This window comes from Pezoporus wallicus, unplaced genomic scaffold, assembly GCF_028554395.1.
Source record: "Pezoporus wallicus isolate ANWC-B61680 ecotype Strahan unplaced genomic scaffold, APGP_CSIRO_Pwel_v1 contig_6382, whole genome shotgun sequence".
Taxonomy (NCBI): Eukaryota; Metazoa; Chordata; class Aves; order Psittaciformes; family Psittacidae; genus Pezoporus; species Pezoporus wallicus.
In genome coordinates this window covers 814477-835744 of record NW_026638015.1, presented here as the reverse complement: position 1 = coordinate 835744, position 21268 = coordinate 814477, and the positions used below count along the sequence as shown (strand labels likewise).

The window sequence follows — 21268 nt, the reverse complement described above, 5'->3', positions numbered from 1 at the left end:
TCTCTAAATCTGAGTCAAGTTATGACTTTAGGTTTAGAAAAATTGAAAAGGGTCATGAAGGAAGATATACTATCAATCACAAAAGTTAGCAGATGTAATTTGCGCAGGTAGTTGCCTTCTGTGTGAAAAGGTGAGACAACAGCTCCCAGTAGAAATCCATGTACTTTCTTTTTATATATTTCAAGTTTCAGGTGATCCTGTCATTTTACAAATGACATTCTGTTCTACATATATTTCATGCTTGTCTAAGAAAATCTTCTCACCGTTTTGTTGTGGTTTATGTTTTTAAGCAAAGATGACTTCATTCTATAAGCAGTAAATGGAATAAAGAGACATAACGTACCTAATATAAACAGATTGTCACTGTGAGTCACAGAAGAGCTGAGGGGAATACAGTTTTCAGTCGGTGATTTTTATAACATTTTTCACAATATTTAACTTTTTTTTATACTCTTCCACACATATGACAGAATGTCAGGTTATGAGCAAACTTAGAAATGATAAAAGAAAGTTGTTTTCACTTACAACTTTGAAATGTAGAATCATTGCTTAGATGAATTCTGTCTCTTTTCATCTTTTATAAATACTAAATCATAGGAGGATCACAGAATGGCTTGGGGTGGAAAGGACCTTAAAGATGATCCGGTTCCAACCCCCTGTCGTGGGCCAGGACACCTACCACACCAGATTGCTCAAAGCCTCTTTCAATCTGGCCTTGAGCATTGCCAGAGATGGGGCATTTAGCTCTTCTTTGAGCAACCTCAGCACTCACAGTAAAGAACTTCTTGTATCTAACCTGCACTTCCCCTGTTTAAGTTTAAACCAATTTCCTCCTGTCCTATCACTACAATCCCTGACGAAGAGTCCCGCTCCGCTATTCTTGTAGGCCCCCTTCAGCTATTCAAAAGATATTTACTATTAATATCTCCAAAATACAAAAAGACATGCACAATTGTATTCTATATAAAGTTTATTCTAGAGATAATAGGAAGCCCTGGAGCAAACTTTTTTTTTTTTTTTTTTTTTTTACATTTTTTTCAAAATTATGGCTGGGAAGAACAAGGGAGCTGAATAATCCATGGTGTTTATAGGAAAAATAACCTGACAGAAAAGAATCAAAGATCAGGATGCACTTTAGCTTAAGAAACTACATCCTCAATTATATCTACTGTTGCTGTCTGATAAAAAATGTATTGATACAATAAAGAAGAAAAGGTTGAAGAGAAATATATCATTGACTTCTATATATAGAAATTGAAACAGTAACAACTCTTATTCATTCTCACACTTTCTTCAGATGTTCCTGACCCTCCAGAAGCTCCCAAGATCAGCAACATTGGAGAAGATTACTGTACTGTGCAATGGCAACCCCCTAAATATGATGGTGGGCAACCAGTACTTGGTAAGAAGTGATAAAATACAAAGTCCCATCCTTGCCTAGGTTTTTTTGCTACTGCTTTAAAATGGCACAGAAGCAGTCTCTATGTTTATTCACTCTAGGAAGGCTGTTCCTCAGAAACTAAGTACTCTGATATATCAAATCTTCCAACTGGTCTGGATTCTAGCCCTTTAATTTAAGGCAGAGAGTGCCCCCTACCCTGCTGTTTGAAAGAGAAATGAGCAACTCATTCAGCAAATGAGTTACCAAAGCACAAGGAGGCAATATGAAAAATAAAGCTAAACATTCCCATTCAGAACTGCAATTTTAGGTCAGTATCCAGGCCTTTGGACATACTGAGATTAGCCATCAGCTCCAGTTGCCTGCAGTCTCAAACACTCTTACAATATATGTTTCTTTTAGAAAACAACTTCATAATTCAACTTTATATACAACCACACACCACAGGTTACAAAACACTTTTCAATCATCTTAATGACCTTAAAATCTGTGCTAAAAAATAGAAAAATGTCAGCATGTGATCCAGGAAACGCACAGAAGCCATCAAGAACATCACCAATCCTATTTTAAGCTCTCAGCAAAGCATGGTGGGGTTTAGATAAAAATCCCCATAATCCTCAGAAGGAAAAAAAATGCAGAGTTGACCAATTTTAGGGGAAAATTCCTCTGGACTCCAAAAGTAGCAACTTGTTTAATAAGGATCACTGGATTTTGAGTTTCTTTAAAAAATAAAAATACATCAAAAGCCCCATGGACTGCCAAGGGGAAAATAAGGCTAGAAATGTTCTAAAATTCTTTTAAGTCACTGCATAGTGTCTGGCAGAGAGGAGTCTGGATTTGCTTTTGGATAATTGGCCTTCATTCACTTCCACAAGAACAGTCTAATTCAATTCAACAGAAGTTGTCTGTGCAGCAATAAACAAAACAATATTGGGCCAGTCCTTTCTGGTTTCATCTCAGTTGACAGGAATAAGTCAATTTAAACTATTTTGTGCAAAGTTATATACCAATAGCTGTCCCATTACCACAGCCAAAGACACACACACCCCATCCACTGTTGTAGAGTTTTCAGGGCAAATACTTTTGGAAATTCTTCATTTTGTTTTCACAAAAGAAATTATTTGTCAATAATACGTCAATTTGTCAATAATATGTCAATATGTCAATTATATATCAAAAGAACTATTTTGTCAATGTTCCATTATTAACCCTTTTGCCCTACGTGAAGAGATTTCAGGACTGTGCTACTAACAGAGCTAGAATAAAACAACTGTGTATGTGTGGGGTGGGAAGCAGCCAAGATGCAGCACTATCCATTCAAACAAAGCTTTAAATCAAGTTTAAAAGGCAGGGAAAAAGACATATGCATTCTTATCTGTCTCCATATTGTTACAGATGGCATTGTAGGCAGTCTGCTAAAGTCTTTATTAGCTTTATCCAATAAATATAGAAAAGAAATTCACACCCCATTTTCCCTGTTATGTCAGCCTTTCATGATGTCTTGTGTAATTTTTGTATTACTAAAGCATTATCTTTATCTATCAAACATTCTGTGGATTTGGGGAAATAATCTGCTTTACCAAATGTCACCAGCAGTACTAGTATTGCTTTTTTGCCTCCTTTTTACTTTTTTTTTTTTTGTCTGAAATTGCAATTCTGTTGTGGCCCAGGGAAGAAGTGTCTCAGTTCCGGCAGGAAACACTGCATATCTAAAGCAGCAGAAAACCAGAAACTGAGTTGCTGAAAGTTCTCTCTGTCTCACAGACACCAATGAAGAGAGGAAAAAAGCAGGGATGTGTCAAAGGAACCATAGGTTATTTGCTTCAACATTCAACCCCGTTTAAAAGCTACTGAAAACAAGCATGCAGGAGTAAATTTATACATAAGAAGTGATGATATAACCTGTCAGCTCACAGGTACTTCCACCACTCATTTCCCAAAATAGTCTGTAGACACCCCTCCTCTTGTAAGTCAGTGTAGACAGGGAAGGCTGCTGATGCACGGTGGCTGTGCCTACATCACATCAGCAAACATGCCTATCATTCTCCAATGACCCATTAGAAGCTGAAAGGGTGAATCATACTTCGCAGGTATACCGAAGGAATATGTTTAGGTTTGATAGCCACAAACTTTGTGAGCAGCAGGGATTGAATCACTGATCTACACAGCTCAATTCTTAAGTCTTTACAACATGTTTGCTATAGATTTATACTATTGTAGCTGACCCTTGTTATGGACATTTCCTCTGTAGACTACAGGGAGAAACAGACATACAGTACATACAAATACCATGCAAATATATGGTATGTGTAAATCACTACTCAGTGTGTTTTCTGATTATTCACTCTGCAGTTAAAAGATTAACAGATTTTAAACCTAAATTTATTTGAAATAAGTCTATGTGCAACACAGTCTATATGTCACATCCAGACACGCTACATGCAACACAGAGATGCTGAGAAATCTGATATAGCCAGATGGAAAGAAAAAGTTGATAATTCCTCTGTAGCAGGTCACTGGAAAATAATCTATACAAATGTTTCCAATATGATACAGAACTACAGATATATATATCTAGGGACATATACTAAAGTATATATATGATATATACTAGGAATCATAGATTCGTCTCCCAGTTTTGGGAAGTGAGAAGTTTGTCTTCTAAACAGATAACCCAGCCTGGCATATCATTCTGAAAAAGAGCATGGTAGTGTGGGGAAGTCTGTGGATGCTGAGAGGGAAGGGTGATACACAAAGACCTGGATTCTGTGCACACCAGACTACATCTAAGCTATGCTACAGATTTGTTCTGCAGTGCACCCAGCTCTCTTGGTTCTCTGTAATCATACATGTTCACTTTCCTTCCCAAGGGAATCGGAGCAAGAAAAACACCGCATGGCCAGGACTCACTTTGCTAGAGGGCTGAAGCAGAGCTGGGATCTGCTCTGTCTGGGAAGCACTTTTCTATTTCATAGAATCACAGAATGGTTTGGATTGGAAAAGACCTTAAAGCTCATCCAGTTCCATCCTCCTGCCATGGGCAGGGACATCTCCCACTAGACCAGGTTGCTCCAAGCCCCGTCCAACCTGGCCTTGAATGACTTAGCCACAGACACGAAGATCTAACAAACCAAGAAACAAAAACAGAACTGTCAAACTTTTCTTCCAACCGATCTTTTGCTTTGGGATTTATGCTGTTAGCCAAGATTAGCGAATTGCAGCAGAATGTAAGAAATTAAATTTTTAACTCTATGTCTCATAGAGTTAAAGGCATTTTCATTTAAAGGCAATTTTTCCTCCAGTGGAAGGGCTTTACATTGAACTGCTGTATCTCACACATTTCTTTGCCATTAAGAGTGACTATGACTTCTTGCCAGAAAGCATTTACCAATTAAACCAGCTCTGATAGTATCCCTATTTTGCATACATCTAAATACCTTAATAGTATATTAAAGTATACCTGTATAGAATGCAAAATGTGCTTAAAGCCTAATATCAGAATGATTCTAAATTGCTTCTACTCTGAAAAGTATAATTGTTCAGGTAAGAATGTCAGATAAAACGGAAACACTACAAGAGGAAAGTGCAGGGAAAAACCAAGATTTCACACAATTCAGTTAGACATTATAATTCTGAATCACATTTGGCTCTTTCATGCCATTGGAAAAATATAAATCAAATTTAGAAAGGTGATTTTCTTGATTTTCTTTCTTCCTGCATGTGAGAGCAATTACTTTACATTATAAAAGCTGTTCTTTCCAGGATATATTTTAGAAAGAAAGAAGAAGAAGAGCTACCGATGGATGAGGCTGAACTTTGACCTTTTAAAAGACCTAACCTATGAAGCCAAGCGAATGATTGAAGGAGTCATTTATGAGATGCGGGTTTATGCTGTGAATTCTATCGGCATGTCCCGGCCAAGTCCTGCCTCCCAGCCCTTCATGCCAATCGGTGAGTTTTACCCCACTCTCTACTATTTCTACACCAAAACCAAGACAGGACAATTTTCTCCTCTTCAACAGCCTTTATACCTAAAAAAAAAAAAAAAAGTGTTACGAAAGAGGGTATCACCCATCGCTATATTCTACATTTAATCAACCTTTTCCTTTGTGATTTTCCTCTTCTCTGTTTCTCATTCCTGTTCCTGAGAAGCACAGAGGTTCCAGTTTCATGAAACTGCTGATGAATTTATAGTTGTTATAATTAGAGGTGTGAGTGTCAAGCTGGATCTGGAGAAGAGAACTAATTGACAGAAATTTCCCTGTCGCTCTCAGCTTCTCCCATTCCCTTATGGGTGCAAATATCACAGTATCCCACCCAGTACTCCCTTAATCCCGGCCCTCTTCACAGCTAAAAGGATAGCTGATTAAGAAAATATTTGAGGAATGATTTTCTATAAATAATCCTTCCCAACACTGCAGTGCAGTGTCTCCTGCAGTCCCTGAGCAAGAAGCAAACTAAGAGAGTCCTCAGGAAGCTTGCCTGCTAAAACCTTGAGAGAGAAGACCCACAAAAATACAAATAGCTGGAGGTTAAAATGACCAGAGTTGCTAAATCTGCGAATATCAGTGAAGGGGGACATCCTACTGAAGGAGATAACGTAAAAGCAGATGATACACTGAAAGGGTCAGAAGGAAAGGATGAACTGCAAGAAGGGTCTCTTGATTCTGGATTTCAAACACACAACGACTGGTCTGGAAAGGGAGAGGGCAATCAAAACTCATCAAGTGGAGCCACTGAAACAAAAGGTCCACAGTTTTCATGGGATAAGCAGAGTTTTATTGATTAAGGATAAAGTTCACGCTTACTGCTTCAGAGAAGAGGTTTGGGGTTTTGATCGTGTCCTTTGTGGTTGTGTATGTTCCCAACTGCCTTTGCCTCCTGTGTGCTGTTCACAGTCCTTGCTGCTATTTGAATATGAAAAGTTTTGACACAGCTACAGAAAGGAAACTGGGTGATACTTTTTTAATTTTACAATAACTTTGGAAACTAAGATCAATTTCAACCTGTTGCACAATTTATAAATCTGTCATTAACTCACTTTATATAGAAAATATTTCTAATATTTATATCTGTTGTGTATATTTAAAAGATGTTCAGTTTATAATCCGTATACAGTCTGCCAAACTTACATTTCCTGAACATGATTGCTTTTATGCCATGTATACCACATTTTATGTTCCAGCACTCTGAATGTTATTGTATAAAAGTTATCTTTGTTTGCTTTTTGGAGTCAATGGTTTCACAGGAACATTTGTGTATTTGGGATTCTCCAGTAAGGACCTTTCTCCATTGTTTTTGAAGCAATTAACAACAGTCATGCTTAAGGCGACTGAATTTAGCTGGTAGTCCAAATTCTGAATTGTGCATTTAAAAAGAGCCGCAACACTCCTATTCTGTAAAGATAAGATATAGCTATAGGTAACTGAACTGAAAAGTTTTCAGCCCTGGAGAATTTTTCTCCAGGTTGTCTCTGTTCCAAATGTACAAATCAGAAGTAGTGTTCCTGTTAGCACACAGGCATAACTTGGGGTTATTTTCTCCACTGTTAGAGGAAAATGAGTGAAGTCAATTTTAGTCACTAATGAATTTGGTCTTCTGACTATGCGCTTCTGTGAATTTTGTCTGATGACAACAGGGTGTAAGTACAGAATACAGACTGTAAGCAATTTTTATTTCTAGACTTTTTGGCAGAATTCTGCTGGCAATATGACTCCCTTCTACAGCGCTTCTTTTTTCACTGCTTTTACTCATAAGGGAGAATACATGAATAGGAACTACTATCTTAACCCCTTATTCCCCTCTCTGTTATAGGAATCTTATGCTCCACTTCTCTTACATGATCATCTGTTACATGTTTAAACTGCTATATTTATTTTATTTACACAGATAGCACTGTGTAATTCAGATGCTGATCATTCCTGTAGCCTTTGAATTCTCACTTGTTACAGTGCTATTTCTCAGAATTTACTTCTATGTATTTCCTTATAGCTCCTCCAAGTGAACCAACCCACTTTACAGTGGAAGATGTTTCTGACAGCACTGTCACTTTGAAGTGGAGACCCCCTGAGCGAATTGGAGCAGGGGGATTAGATGGATATATTGTGGAATACCGCAAAGATGGATGTAAGTAAGCACGAGTTCTAGGCAGCAGCACCTGATCGTTATTACAACTGCAATAACTTCACTGCAATATCCCAATAAATTAACCATATCCAGTATAATTGAATTCGACCTCTAATCTATGACTAACACCATCACCAGAGTCACCACATGACTGTAAAACCACAAAAGTCACCTCAACCATAACATCATCCTCACAATCATCATAAAATTGAACACAGAAAAGTACCACAAAGCAAACCCTAAACAAACAAAACACAAGCAGTGCTGTTCCAGTCACTACTATATTTTGTAGCATCCAGAAATTGCATACTCCTTAAAACCAATTTAATAACAAGACTGTAACAACATAAGTCAAACTTCCAAGTTAACTGTTCCCTCATTTCATTTAATACTTGTTATCTGATAATAAGGAGTATAATTGCACCTGCCCTGGTTTCAGCTGGGATAGAATTAATTTTCTTCCTAGTAGCTGGTGTAGTGCTGTGTTTTGTCTGAGAATAACGCTGATAACACACCAGTGTTTCAGATGTTGCTAAGTATCGCTTACCCTGATGAAGGACTTTTCAGTCTCGCATGCTCTGTCACAAGAAGCTGGAAGGGAGCACAGCCAGGATGGCTGACCCAAGCTAGCCAAAGGGATATTCCATACCATAGAATGTCTAGCTCAGTATACGAACTGTGGGAGGGAGCTGGCCAGAAGGAGCCATTTGCTGCTGGGCAGCACCATATCTACAACACCAAATTTACTGTGATGTTACAACATAATATATCAATCATAGAAATCAAACAACAAATTTATCACTTCAATCATGAAATTTAGTCTGACATAAAGCTCAACTGCCATATAATCTAAAGTTGAGGTTTACAGGGTGTAATTTATCCAGAAATAGTTTACAGTCTTTAATGAGGCAGCATCATGCAATTACTGGAATCCCTACAACATCTTCACAGAACAATGATTTTACAGTTATTCTTCTGTGCCATCAGAATAACTAAGGAAGCCCCAAGTATCCTGTTCTACAGTACCAACTGAGAAGTTAATAATAAATTCTAACAGTTATGTGCTCTGGTTGTTTTCAGTACATGTGGCTCTCACCAATTCCTTTGGACACCCACAGGAGATACACTTATTCCAAGAAAAAAATTAAGACTTCAGTTTCTTGCTAAAAATACTTCAAAATTCTCTCTCCCCTAATGAAAATAAATTTAGAGAAAACCCATAGCTCTAAGCTTTATATAGCAGAATGCCAAAGGAGATAGCCAAAGATTATTCCCTTATCTTTAGCTATTTTGAATAACAAAGCGCATACATTCCTTAACTTCACATGTAAAGGTATCTTCTAGATCCAGAGTTCTCTTTCCAGGTTAGTTTATTCCGTCTTAATGTAGTATTGCATGTTAAATCCATTTTACCCCAACATAAATTTACTTCCAATTGTAGACAAGGCATCTGTTTGGAAAATAATTATTAGAGTGTGTAAATCCTATACTTGCAGCTACAGAATGGATGCCAGCTCTTCCTGGCCTAACTGAGCGCACATCTGCACTGATTAAAGACCTGGTCACAGGGGACAAACTTCATTTCCGTATAAAGGCTGTAAATGTGGCCGGTGAGAGTGGAGCAGCAATAATCAAAGATCCTGTTACTGTTCAAGAGATCCTGCGTGAGTATCTGGACTGAATAAATCTTATTCATCTATTTCCTTGGGTCAAAATTCTGCTTTCTGAGAATAACACCCAAATAGCTCTTTCACTTTGACTTCTGATTCTGAGAACTTGCTATACTGCCCAGGTCTTATATTTCTAAAGCATAGCTCTTAAAGCAAAATTCTACTTCTTTCAAAATCTGGACATTTCACCACTTGTAATGCCAATGTCAGCATTTAAGAGACATTTTCTTAATATATAGCTCTCTGCTGGAAAAGCGGTTTTATTACTGCAAAATGACAGCACTGGCTTCAGCAAGAGATCTATTGAAATAGAAGCAGTCATCTGCAATTGTCCTGGGTTATTAATTAACACCCTGTGTATCACCCAACAGCAGCAGATTGGAATTCATTTGACTGGAGTCCAAAAAATATCACAAGCTGCTAACAGTAGAATACTCAAACCTTGACTCGCACCAAGTGTCTGCCAGAGTCTCACTGACGGTAGAATGACTGTAAATGAAATGAAGTTGTAATTTATCTCAAAACCAAATGAACATGAAGGCAGATACTCCAAGTGTATGTTAAGAAATTCTTTCTGCAAATGACTAGGAAAAGAATAAGAAACACATGGAGAACAAAGAAAGCTTTCCAGTGAGGCAAGGCAAAGCAGGGTCTAGATGAAAATATGTGCACTGAGTTCCTCTTAGTGAAAAATAGGCTGTTACAATGAGACTCCACTCCTTCCACATCAACAAAGGACCAAATGACTGTAGAAAGGTGAAGGAAATCCACAGATTGCTCTACTTTCTAAGTCCATAAACGTCTGCAAATGCAATTTACAAAGAGCTGCAGTATCAATACAGCAATAGATTAACCATAGTCTATAATCACTTTTTTCTCCCACACACCCTTTGTGCCATCCTTTCTAATGAACTGATAAAGTTGTCCAAAGAAACAAAGTCCAGATAAAAAGATCACATCCAATGGAAGTCACCTGTGTTTTAAGTAATATTTCAAATTATCAAAAGCTTTTGTGTTTAATGTACTAACGCTTAACTGCAGAGCGCCCCAAAATCTGGTTGCCACGTCATCTCAGGCAGACTCTGGTGAAGAAAGTGGGTGAGACAATCAATATTGTGATCCCTTTTCAGGTATGTATTGGTTTCTATTTATTTCTCAGTTCTTACCTGAAGTAGTTTCATAAAATCACAGAATGGTTTAGGTTGGAAGGGACCTCAAATATCATCTAGTTCCAACCCCCCTTGCCATAGTTTCCCTTACGCAAGTTCCCATTTCTTCACTACTTCAGCCGTATTATAAGTATGGCTGATTTAAAAAATCCTCTCCAATATTAAAGAAATCTAACAAAAAACATCACTCTTCCTTCAGTCATGATTCCCTTCATAATCCCTCCTTTTGGGGAAGAGGAGAAAGGAAGTGCTGTAAGTAAGTGCAAGCCTCTTCCCGGCTATTGACCATAGGATGCATCTTAAAGACAGAGTACACAAAAGCATAGCAATTCAACTCTTCTGGAGCCAACATACCTGTGTGCCTGCTCATTTCTGAAAGTCTTACTATAAAAATTAAGACTTTGTACCTCAACAAAGTATCAGAATTGGCCCTATATGGACTCTGTGTGTACAGAAAGAATATTTTGAATATTAAAGTACATGAGGTCAAGGTGCGCAAAGCACACCATGCCAAGGGTTATCGAGAGTGCACTGTAACTATACATGCTGTGATGGCATGCACAAGGCTGACCTAACCAGTTATTCTGTCTTTGCATTTTGTACTGTATATATATATTCAGCTGTATAAGCAACTATAATGACTATTTGTAAAAGACCACATACATTTTTTCAGATGCAAGACTAATATCAATCCAGTGCAAGAATTAGCATGGGAAAGGAAAAGTTTTTCTCAGCCACAGGAAAAGAAATTGCAAATTGCAGATGCTGGCTCTGACAGATATCTCCTTGGTAATAATAAACATATCATTTAATCTCATCCTCATTTTTATTGAGGAATCTAAAAGTATTGAAGAAACTAAAATTTATCCACTGTTCAGGTTTGACATTTTCAAAAATGTAATGACTTCTTAGTGAAGAGCTTTGAAATCCTCATGTAAAAGGTGATCATAGAATCATATAATAGTCAGGGTTGGAAAGGACCTTAAGATCATCAAGTTCCAACCCCCCTGCCATGGGCAGGGACACCTCACACTAAACCATATCACCCAAGGCCTCGTCCAACCTGGCCTTGAACACAACCTCCCTGGGCAACCTATTCCAGTGCCTCACCACCCTAACAGGAAAGAATTTCCTCCTTAGATCCAGTCTATGGATTGGAGAGATACAGATGAAGATATGGATGGAGATATGCAAAACATTTCAGCAAGGGAGATATATATGCACACATTACCTGTAGTCTTTTGTTTGGACAGTGCCATCAGGAAAACAAACAAACAAAAAAATCTATATAAGAGCAAAATCTATATAAAATACATCTTCTGCCCTGTGGTGCCTGGGTTGCATGAAAAGTTACTTTTCCACAAAGATATATCTAATCAGTAAACAACTGCAAACCAATACATGGAGCAACTGCCTTGAATTGCATAACTGCACTACCTTGACATAACCACATGCTTACTGTCTTCTTTAATGTTTATCTCCGAAATGACTACAATGGCCCCTTCATTGAGGTCTAGCCACATGCGAAATTCAAAATCTGATATTCCCAAGTTGTGAAAGTCTTAAAAAAATTAAATAAACAGGTATTCTTGTGGTTTTGATGTCCGAGTTGAAGAAAATTTGCACAATATTGACATGCTGTCCCATAAGCAGAGGAACTGATAGAGTTTTGTGCTTTATAGATTTGTGCCTTATTTCCCCTTGCACTGGTTTTGGCTAGGCTAGAAATAGTTTTCTTCATAGACCCATAGAGTGGTTTGAGGTGGAAAGGCCCTTAAGGTCATCTAGTTCCAACCCCATGTCATGGGCAGGGACATCTCACACTAGGCCATGTCACCCACAGCTCTGTCCAACCTGGCCTTGAATATCCCTGCCAGGGATGAAGCATTTATCACTTCTTTGGGCACTGTTCCAGTGCCTCACCACCCTCACAGTAAAGAACTTCTCCCTTATATCTAACCTGAACTTTAAGTTTGAACCCATCAACCCTTGTCCTATCACTACAGTTCCTGATGAAGAGTCTCTCTCCAGCACAGCAGCTAATACAAGGCTACATTTTGGATTCATGCTGGAAACGGTGTTGATAGTTTAGGAACCATTTAGTTATTACTGAGCAGTGCTTACGTAACAAAGACTTTTCTGCTTCTCACCCCACCAGCAATGGGGTGCTTAGTTGCCAGCTGGGGTTAAAACAACACCCCCATATCATCTTCCCATCATAACCAGCCACCTCTTCTGATTAGAGCAGCTGCATTGCAATATTCCCAAAGATTTGCCTTACTCCCCTAGGTAACATGTCCTCAGTTCTCCAGGCTGGAGAAAGTACATACAGTAATTAATCCAGAGCTTCCCTTATCCTGCCTGATCATTCACTTGTTGCCAAGCAAAATGGATGAAGACCAAGTCTTCCCTGGCTTTCCCTCAGTGGAAACTTTCTCTCTAACTGAAGTTTCGGTATTTCACCCTGTTGTCAGTTTCTCAAAACTATACTAAGCTAATCTGACATCAGAGTAGCTGACTGACAGACAAATCATGTGATGGCATAAACTCTTGTCTCCTAAAAGGGAATTTGTCACAGTGTGGAATTCCAGCTACAGCGACAATTCTTAATACTGCGAAAGCTACTTAAAATATGCAAAGCTGATGAGCTTCCCCCTCAAAAAAGCAAAGGGAACATTTCACTTCACATTTTGAAACAGGTTAAATCACTGACCATTTCTTGAAGAAAAAGACTCAGTAGATATAAATATGATCTTCAAATTATAAAAAGAATATAGGAGAAATTACATAAACATGGGAATTACTGTGAAGCCTGAGCTTGGGAACACAAGCAGGCAGCACGTTAACTAAAGTGTAAGTCAGTATCTCTCCCTATTCAGTGTCTGTGCAACCCTGACAGTGACATCTGAGGTCACTACTTTGTCATTTAATGCTAAATTCTATTTCATGCCTTGTCAAGGCATCCTGGGGCAAATGCTATTTGCAAATCTTTAGATTAAAGTGTACAGAAAAGAACAAGTACAACATTATCACTAACCCCTTTTCTATTGAGTACATTAAGCAGGTGGGACATTCTGCTGAAATGAAGGGAATCAGCACACTCTTGTTTCAAAATTAACTACGTGGAGACATGATTGATGGGATATTCTGTGCTATTAGGGGATAAAATTCACAGTATTGCTAAGAAGTCATCTTGCCAATCATGTTTGTTTGAATATAAATATGTAAAAGCATTTCAATTCATTCTTCCCCTCCAATAAGCTCCCTGAACTTTTTCTGATGTGCTATTTACCCACTGTCAATCACTGTTCTCTCTCAGATTACCTATTACACATTGCAGAAATCCAATCCTATTAGATATGTATTAGGAACATGCTTTCTATCTGTTTATGCTTTTCACAGTCTATAAATATATGAAAACCAACACTATGAACACTTGCAACCTTTCACTGGCACTCACTGCACCTCAAAAAAGGAGGTGCTGTGACTGAACATATCTGATCAACCACACCAGAACACTAGCAGTACGAAAGCTTGATTTGTCATCAAGATACATCTTACAGTAAAGATAATGCTATGGTTTCTCATGCTCATTTTTGCCAAGATATTTAGGGCCAGTTCTTTGACTCACCTCATTACTCAATCCATCAAGAATTATTAAATCTTGTAATCAGTCTGAAAACCTATTTGGAAAGTAAGATAGAGTCAATTCTTGTCAAGTTCACCAATAAATAGACATGGGTATGGGAAAAATCCAAACCACCTCAGAACACCAAAACACATCCTTTTCCTTGTTCAAGAAATTCTACTATACCTTCTAGCTGAAGAAGGCAAGACATGTCTTCCTCTAACAGGTATTTGTACAGGTTGTATGATATGGGATCAGGCTGAAGGTACACAAACTGGACAAAATAATTTGGTATATAATATTTCAGAGCTACAGGCCTGAGGTGACTGTACTTCTTGGCAAAAAGCAGTAAGAAAATTAGTTACCAGATGGGGGAAATGGAAGATCCAACCCCACTGCTCATTCAGGGTTTATTAACAGCCCTGATGTAAAATCAATTACAATACAACTGATGACTTCAATGCCAGAGAAAAGAACATCTATTAAAGAAAAGCTTTCCTAGGTGTTTTATAAGTCCTTTAAGTGTTCTTTTGGCCTGACTCTAATAAGAAAAGTTTTTTTTCCAATACCACAGAAAAATAAAATTATACTCCACAGACTTACTGAGCAAATACCAGACAAACCTGAAACAAAAGTGCAGCAAAGCACAATGATTTCTTTTTATTCTTCCTACCTTTAGGCACCTAAACCATGAGTCTGAGTATGCTCATTTCCCCCTGTAGGAAATAGTCTTACAAGGCATGTTACAGACACCCAGTGAGCTAAGGAGCCTTCTAGAGGGTTTTCTCTGATGCTTACTGGAGGTGGAGGGCAGTATATGTTCTTAGACTTGAGTTCTAGGGCAGCCTGGCTGCTGGCTTGGATGGTCTCATTTCCTCTCCCCACCCATTTGAGCTATTCCTGGCATTCACCTAACCCTGTGTTCCACTGTTTCACCATGTTAATCTGGCAGAAACTTAAAAAAAAACCTCCAAGTTATTTTCTGCTAGATTAACTATTAATACAGTTGAGAAATACGATATGGCCCTTTTCTGCTCTCTTGGGATTCTTGGTTGGACCTGTACTGCAGAAGTAGTACTCAAACAGCATTTGGAGAACTATTATCTAACAGTTTTCCTGGAAATGGCTGAATGACAGGGATGTAAACCACAGATGTAATCATCTTCCATGGGTATAGCAACACTGACTGCTTAGGTTGACAGTCACCAAAACAATTTTTGTAATGCAGAAGGAAAGAAGGAATTACACAGTAAGTTTCACATCCAAAGACTTCAAGATTATAACAATTTCTTTAAAGATCTTTAAAAAACCTGGGGATAGAGAATCAAATGCTTTAAGAAAGGGAGAAGGGAAAGAAAGCTAATAAACTCCTCAGACACTAAAGAAGTCTGTTACTTAATAATAACCAAAGCAAGCCAGATCAGCTGCTGGCTTCACCCATCCTGGTAAAGAGACCAGACCAGCATGAGAATATTGTTCTGGATTTGTTCTCAACACAACTTCAGTCTCTTCTCTAACTAAATTAGTATTTTGAGAGTTTACAATCTCAACTCCAGAAATTAAGTTAGGCTTTCTAGACTTAGAGATCACTAAAGAACAGGAAAAAAAAAAAAAAAAAGGAAAATTGAAAGCTATGATAGCCTACAAAAAATAATTATTACTTCTTTTTTTTTTCTTTTCAGGGTAAACCAAGACCCAAAATCATTTGGTTGAAAGATGGTCAACCTCTAGACTCCAAAGATGTGGGAATTCGGAACAGCAACACGGATACAATCCTTTTTATCAGAAAGGCAGAGCTTCATCACTCAGGAGCATATGAAATCACTCTTCAGATAGAAAACATGGCTGATAAAGTTGCAATAGCAATACAAATCATAGGTAAGAACCTGACAACATCAAGATATCTAAAACAAAATAGCGGCCAATCAGAAACAATCCAAAGATCCAGCTGCCTCAGAATCCCTTCACCAGCAATGGTTAATAACAGATGACCAGAACAAAGCTCAGAGCAGGGCCAAGTGGACCACCTCATTTTCCCACTGTATTTTCCCAGCTTGGAATTATTTCTGTCCTAGAGACTTTTGGAGGGAGGGGGATTACCTGTGTGTTCCACAGCTCTTCAGAGATTTGTTTTTTAGTATACCTCTACTGTTCTGAGAATCAGAAATGACAGGACACAGTCCTGTGAATTTGGAACATTCAGGTTTAATGCTTTACTCTGTTAAGACTGTCTAGTTAGCTCGAGGTTTAGTGGAGGCTTATTTTCAATTATACAATTTCTAGTCTTTCCTCGAGTCATTTTAAAGGGATTCAAGGCCAGATTTTCAGTAACTTCCCTTGGGATTTTGTGAGATATATTGTGAGATCATCTCTACTCAGATTTCATTAATGTTGAGCCAGCAGTCTCCTATTTCTCCTTATCACAGCTCTATTTAACATTCTCCATAACTGTTTTTATTTCTCCTTCCCCACATTTTCACACTGTCATCCCAAATTTCCTCCAGTGTATCAATACATTTTTAGAACATGTATTGTGGCACAAAAAGATTATTAAAACATAACCCTTGATGCTTTGGAATTAAAAACATAACACTGTATCCTGCTCCAAGTTTTATAAAGTAATGTTGGCAGAAGGGGTATGCAGTGGTGCCAACAGCAGACAAGAAAGGAGTAACAAACTGGAGCAAATATGTCTTAATGTCACCAGCTGCTGCTGCTCAAGAGGATGCTGCAGTTCTGCTACCACAAAACAAGTAAATAGCAGCTAAAGTAGAGTAATCCCAAAGGACTCAGGTAAAGGGGAGTAGTGCACCCTACACACCAAGCACCTTTCTGAAACTGGCTGCTGACTCTAGATTCTAGCACACCGCTCTGACAGCATTGTATCAAAGATCTTTCACCCACTGTTTGGTACTGTAGAGAGGCATAAAAGCACATGCATATGCCATTGTCAGAGTTATTTCCTATATAAAATGAATGGCTAAAAAAAGCAACTAATCTTATCACAGAGATTAATACAAGTCAGAGTTGGAGGGTAGGTATTAAACTTCTTACTTCTTGGGCAGCTTGCTCAACTAAAAGGGAACAAATCAGTTTTGTTTAAAACGCCTGTCCAAAAAAGAGAAAGCGTTTGTCACATACACAAACACTACTGCAAACAAGGCATCCATTTAGCAAATTTGTCTCTCTCTACCTTTTGTAAGACTTTCCTTTAAAAAGCCTTACAAGTTGGGGATATTCTCAAATCCCAGCCTTCCTTAGCTGAGAGGAATATATACACATATATTTTATTTTATAATATAAATACTTTGTTATTTATATTATTCTCAGTGTACCTAAATGGCTAAGAAATTGCACTGAGGTAACACAGCAAGTAGGAAAACTGTAGTTAAAGATTTATTCACATCCATCCAAACAACACAAACTTCTTATGCCATTTTAAGGAGGAATTTGTCTCGTTCCTGCTACTAATTCTACTGCGTTGCCTATTTCTCAGTAGGTTTCACAAGAGTACTCAGAAGAGTATTAAGAGGGCATTTGAAAATGTCCCAACTTTCCTGTTTACAGCTTCAACTTCACATAAATGAAGTGCATTGCTATGGAACAATTATAGATTGCTATCAAGCTGTACTTTTTCCCTTCATGGGAGGAAACGACAAAGTTCTTAGATCTTGAACCAAAAGCTAAGTTTGTTTCTTTCTTTTCATGTCCCCCCTGCAGACAAGCCTGGTCCTCCACATGATGTAAAGCTTGTAGATGTTTGGGGATTTAATGCAGCCCTGGAGTGGTCACCTCCACAAGATGATGGCAATGCACAGATCTCGGGCTACACAGTTCAGAAAGCTGACAAAAAGACAATGGTAAGAAACAGCACTGAGTCAGTGACTTTGTGTGGAGTTTAAACAGCTGCCTGCTCTGCGAACGCAGAGACTTGAGGAAAAGAGCTGAATTCATGACCCATTTGCATGTTCAAGGTGCCCTATGGCAGAACCTCAAAGAATAAAATCTAGAAAGAAGTAAAAGGCTAAGTATAGAAATGTATAGAAATGCCCAGTAGAGAATATTTTAAAAAGAGTCTTGGCCTTCCTGTTTCTGGTGGTGGCCGGACAGACAGCTCTACTCAGAAGGTAGAATTATAAATTTTTTTATTTGGAATTCTATTTTTCATACATGCAGGGAAAAGCTGAAGGGGAGGGAGGAAGACTTAGACTTGAATTCAGATGTTCAAATACAAGGGTATATACTGGGAGAGGTATGTATGACAGTCAAACTGGGAAATCTCTCTCATGGAAGTCCCCATCAAGTAGTCACCTTCTGAGGACACACCTTGTATTACGTTTCCCAGATACAAATAGGGCTAAAATGTAAAGAGTTGTGGGTTTTTTCTCTAAAAATGCAAGTATCCATTGATAGATGTGCACATCTATCATACCTAGTAAGAAAACAGATCAGTCGATCTTCATGGGTAGCAACACAACATTACTTTCACAGGTAAGTGTTAAATACCTGTCTTTTCCCTGTAGCAAGAAGGATCTGTTTGTACCAAAACTAGCACCATGTCTGACCTCTCATATCATCTTTCTAAACAGTGTAGTCTTGTTACAGGAATGGTATACGGTGTTTGATCACTATCGTCGCACAAACTGTGTAGTGTCAGACCTGATTATGGGAAATGAGTATTTTTTTCGAATCTTCAGTGAAAATCTGTGTGGACTGAGTGAAACTGCTGCAACCACCAAAAAGCCTGCCTATATTCAAAAAACAGGTAACACATTCTTTAAAACAGAGATCACAAAAGCTGCTAAGTACCAGGAGTAATGCACTGGTAAATGGAAAATACAGTATTACTAGACAGACCACTGGAGATATTGTCATTACATAGTAACTAGCACTCAGAAAGTATTTTAGCATCAAGAGCCTTTATCTAGGCAGATCTCCTGTACTAACATGAACATCTGTTCAAAAATAGAAGACTGTGTGATTAAATACATTATTTTCTTAAAATAATACAACTGGGGGGGGTATATTTACATTCTAGGATTATAAGTTTAAGACTTCCCCTGCAGCCGTACGGCTTTCATATTTGTAACAGAAGCTGAAACCCCAAGACTGCCAGGAGTTTTTACTTCAACTAAAGCATTAAACATTAGATGTGTTTTAAAATGAAGTGAATTTAAAGATTTGTGATATAAAAGCCATAGCTTTGATGCTTCTTTAAATCATACAGGCAAATTGAGAGGCTGTACACAGGTCAACAGAACTGATAACACAGTTCTTAACACAGTTCTTACTAGTTTGTTTCTTTGAATTGCAGGCACCACTTATAAGCCACCTACTTACAAAGAACACGACTTCTCCGAACCTCCTAAATTCACTCACCCTTTAGTAAACCGTTCAGTGATTGCAGGATACAACACCACACTCAGCTGTGCTGTAAGAGGAATCCCCAAGGTACAGATTACATCAACTGTCACTGATACTGTTGCAACAAGCCAAGATGCTGCCTTAGAATTCATGCCAGTTCAGTGTGACCAGAGTACAACATGACTGTGTTAAGAAAAAGGCTTTTTATCTTCCCCCTCATTCAGGCTTAACCAGAATGCCTGGTGCAAGCATTTGGGGGGCTGTGCACAGAACCAGTGGGCAATACAGTAAAGGAGACAGAGGAAAGGACAGTCATTGCTTACGGTAACATCAAACCATTGAAAATGCACCACGTGGACATAAAATCTACTCATTAAACAACAACAAAAAAGTATCTGACAATGTATATTCTCTTCAGTCTTGCAAGAAAACAGCAACTAATGTAATCTCCTCTTCCACTGACACAAATAATGTGTACAAACACCAGTATGTCTACATCCATAGAACTTTTTGAGAGTCTCAGCTATTTTACAAGACTATCTAGAATAAGACCTGCTGTCATGCGAGGTTTTGGGGTTTTTGTTGTCCCCCGTCCCCCCCAGTCTCACAGGAATATTTTCTCATTCTAAATGTATTTGTTGAAGTCTCTTTGAAGAGAACAAAAAGATGTACATTTTTGTTAGTCGGGAACAAGCAGAAAAAACTGTATCAGATAAGAGCTAAATTTAGGTTTCTCAAAAAAGGGAAATATGCTTTTTGTCTGCAGTGAAGGACTTTACCATATTATGACATAATCTTGTCATAAATATAAATCAGTACAGTCACAAAAAATGCAATATTCCTTTTCCCTTCCCCTTCTGGATGCTTATTTCCAGCTCCTCTCCCTTTCTCATGCCTGCACAAGGATCTGATAGCTACATAGAAAAGCATGTAAGGTAAATATTCAATGTTTAAATTACACACCCCCCCAGACTACCCCTCCAAACAAGATAGTTTTAATGCAACCATTTGCTGCAGTTCACTGGATTCTGAAAGAGCTCCGGGCAAAACTCAAATATAAAAAGGCAGCATACCCAAGTAAATAGCTGCAAAAGAACAAGAACATTATAAAAGAAATACCAGCAACTCCAGGCAAAATCCATCCTCCAGTAGCTACCCCAGCTAAGATTAATCATGAAATGACAGTGTTAGTAATGATATTCCCTATTGGTTAACTGACCTTTCTGTGCATCTGTATCCACTTCATCCCGTTTCCATGGTTTTAAGATTCTAAGAAAACTGCATATTTCACAGCTGTTAAATACAGCAGTCGCAGGCTTTTGCATCTGAGCACACTGGTTCTTCCTTCCACACTACTCTGAAGCACACAAATGCATCCTTCAGTACATTTAATGCTCTTAAAGCAGCTTTTCCAGATACATTTCTGAACTTGCATTGCCCAAATTAACCTTAACAGAAAGTTTCTGTACCTAAGGCACAACACTATAACAGGTCTTCTCCACAGAGAGTAGCTTCTATTGGTAGAGTTTTCCAGTTTTGAACAACCATAGATTATCAAGCATATCTCGGATATGATCTGCATGGCATGAAAAAGTTAAGTTACTACTTCAATCAGAGCCAATATTCATGCCCTGGTAGCAGTGTTGAAATAAAAGACATATACCAGAAACATCAAGAAGCTATAGAAAAAGCAACAAATATGTTGAGGCAGGAAAATCTCCAGCTGGTATCTTTAAGGAAAATTAAGCATGGCAACTGGGAGGCACTGAATGTATATCATAGGTCAGATACAAGAGATTGAGTAGATTCAAAAGCACTCTACAAAACAGAGCAGAAGTTTTATTATGGTGAAGAAACAGAGGATATTATGTCTGAAAGTAATACAGATGGAGAGATTGGTCTTCTACTCTTT

At 38.2% G+C, this 21268-nt stretch overlaps 1 protein-coding gene across 1 annotated transcript in view; it reads left to right on the top strand.

Annotated features, from left to right (window-relative positions):
• MYBPC3 (myosin binding protein C3) overlaps positions 1-21268 on the top strand; it is a 59680-nt gene that overhangs the window by 35862 nt on the left and 2550 nt on the right. Inside the window, exons 24-32 of the mRNA XM_057408886.1 lie at positions 1298-1402; positions 5162-5350; positions 7391-7525; positions 9022-9189; positions 10237-10325; positions 15675-15870; positions 17713-17852; positions 18598-18757; positions 19307-19443. Of these exons, the coding sequence (XP_057264869.1) occupies positions 1298-1402; positions 5162-5350; positions 7391-7525; positions 9022-9189; positions 10237-10325; positions 15675-15870; positions 17713-17852; positions 18598-18757; positions 19307-19443 (1319 nt within the window). The remainder of the gene's footprint in view (positions 1-1297; positions 1403-5161; positions 5351-7390; positions 7526-9021; positions 9190-10236; positions 10326-15674; positions 15871-17712; positions 17853-18597; positions 18758-19306; positions 19444-21268) is intronic.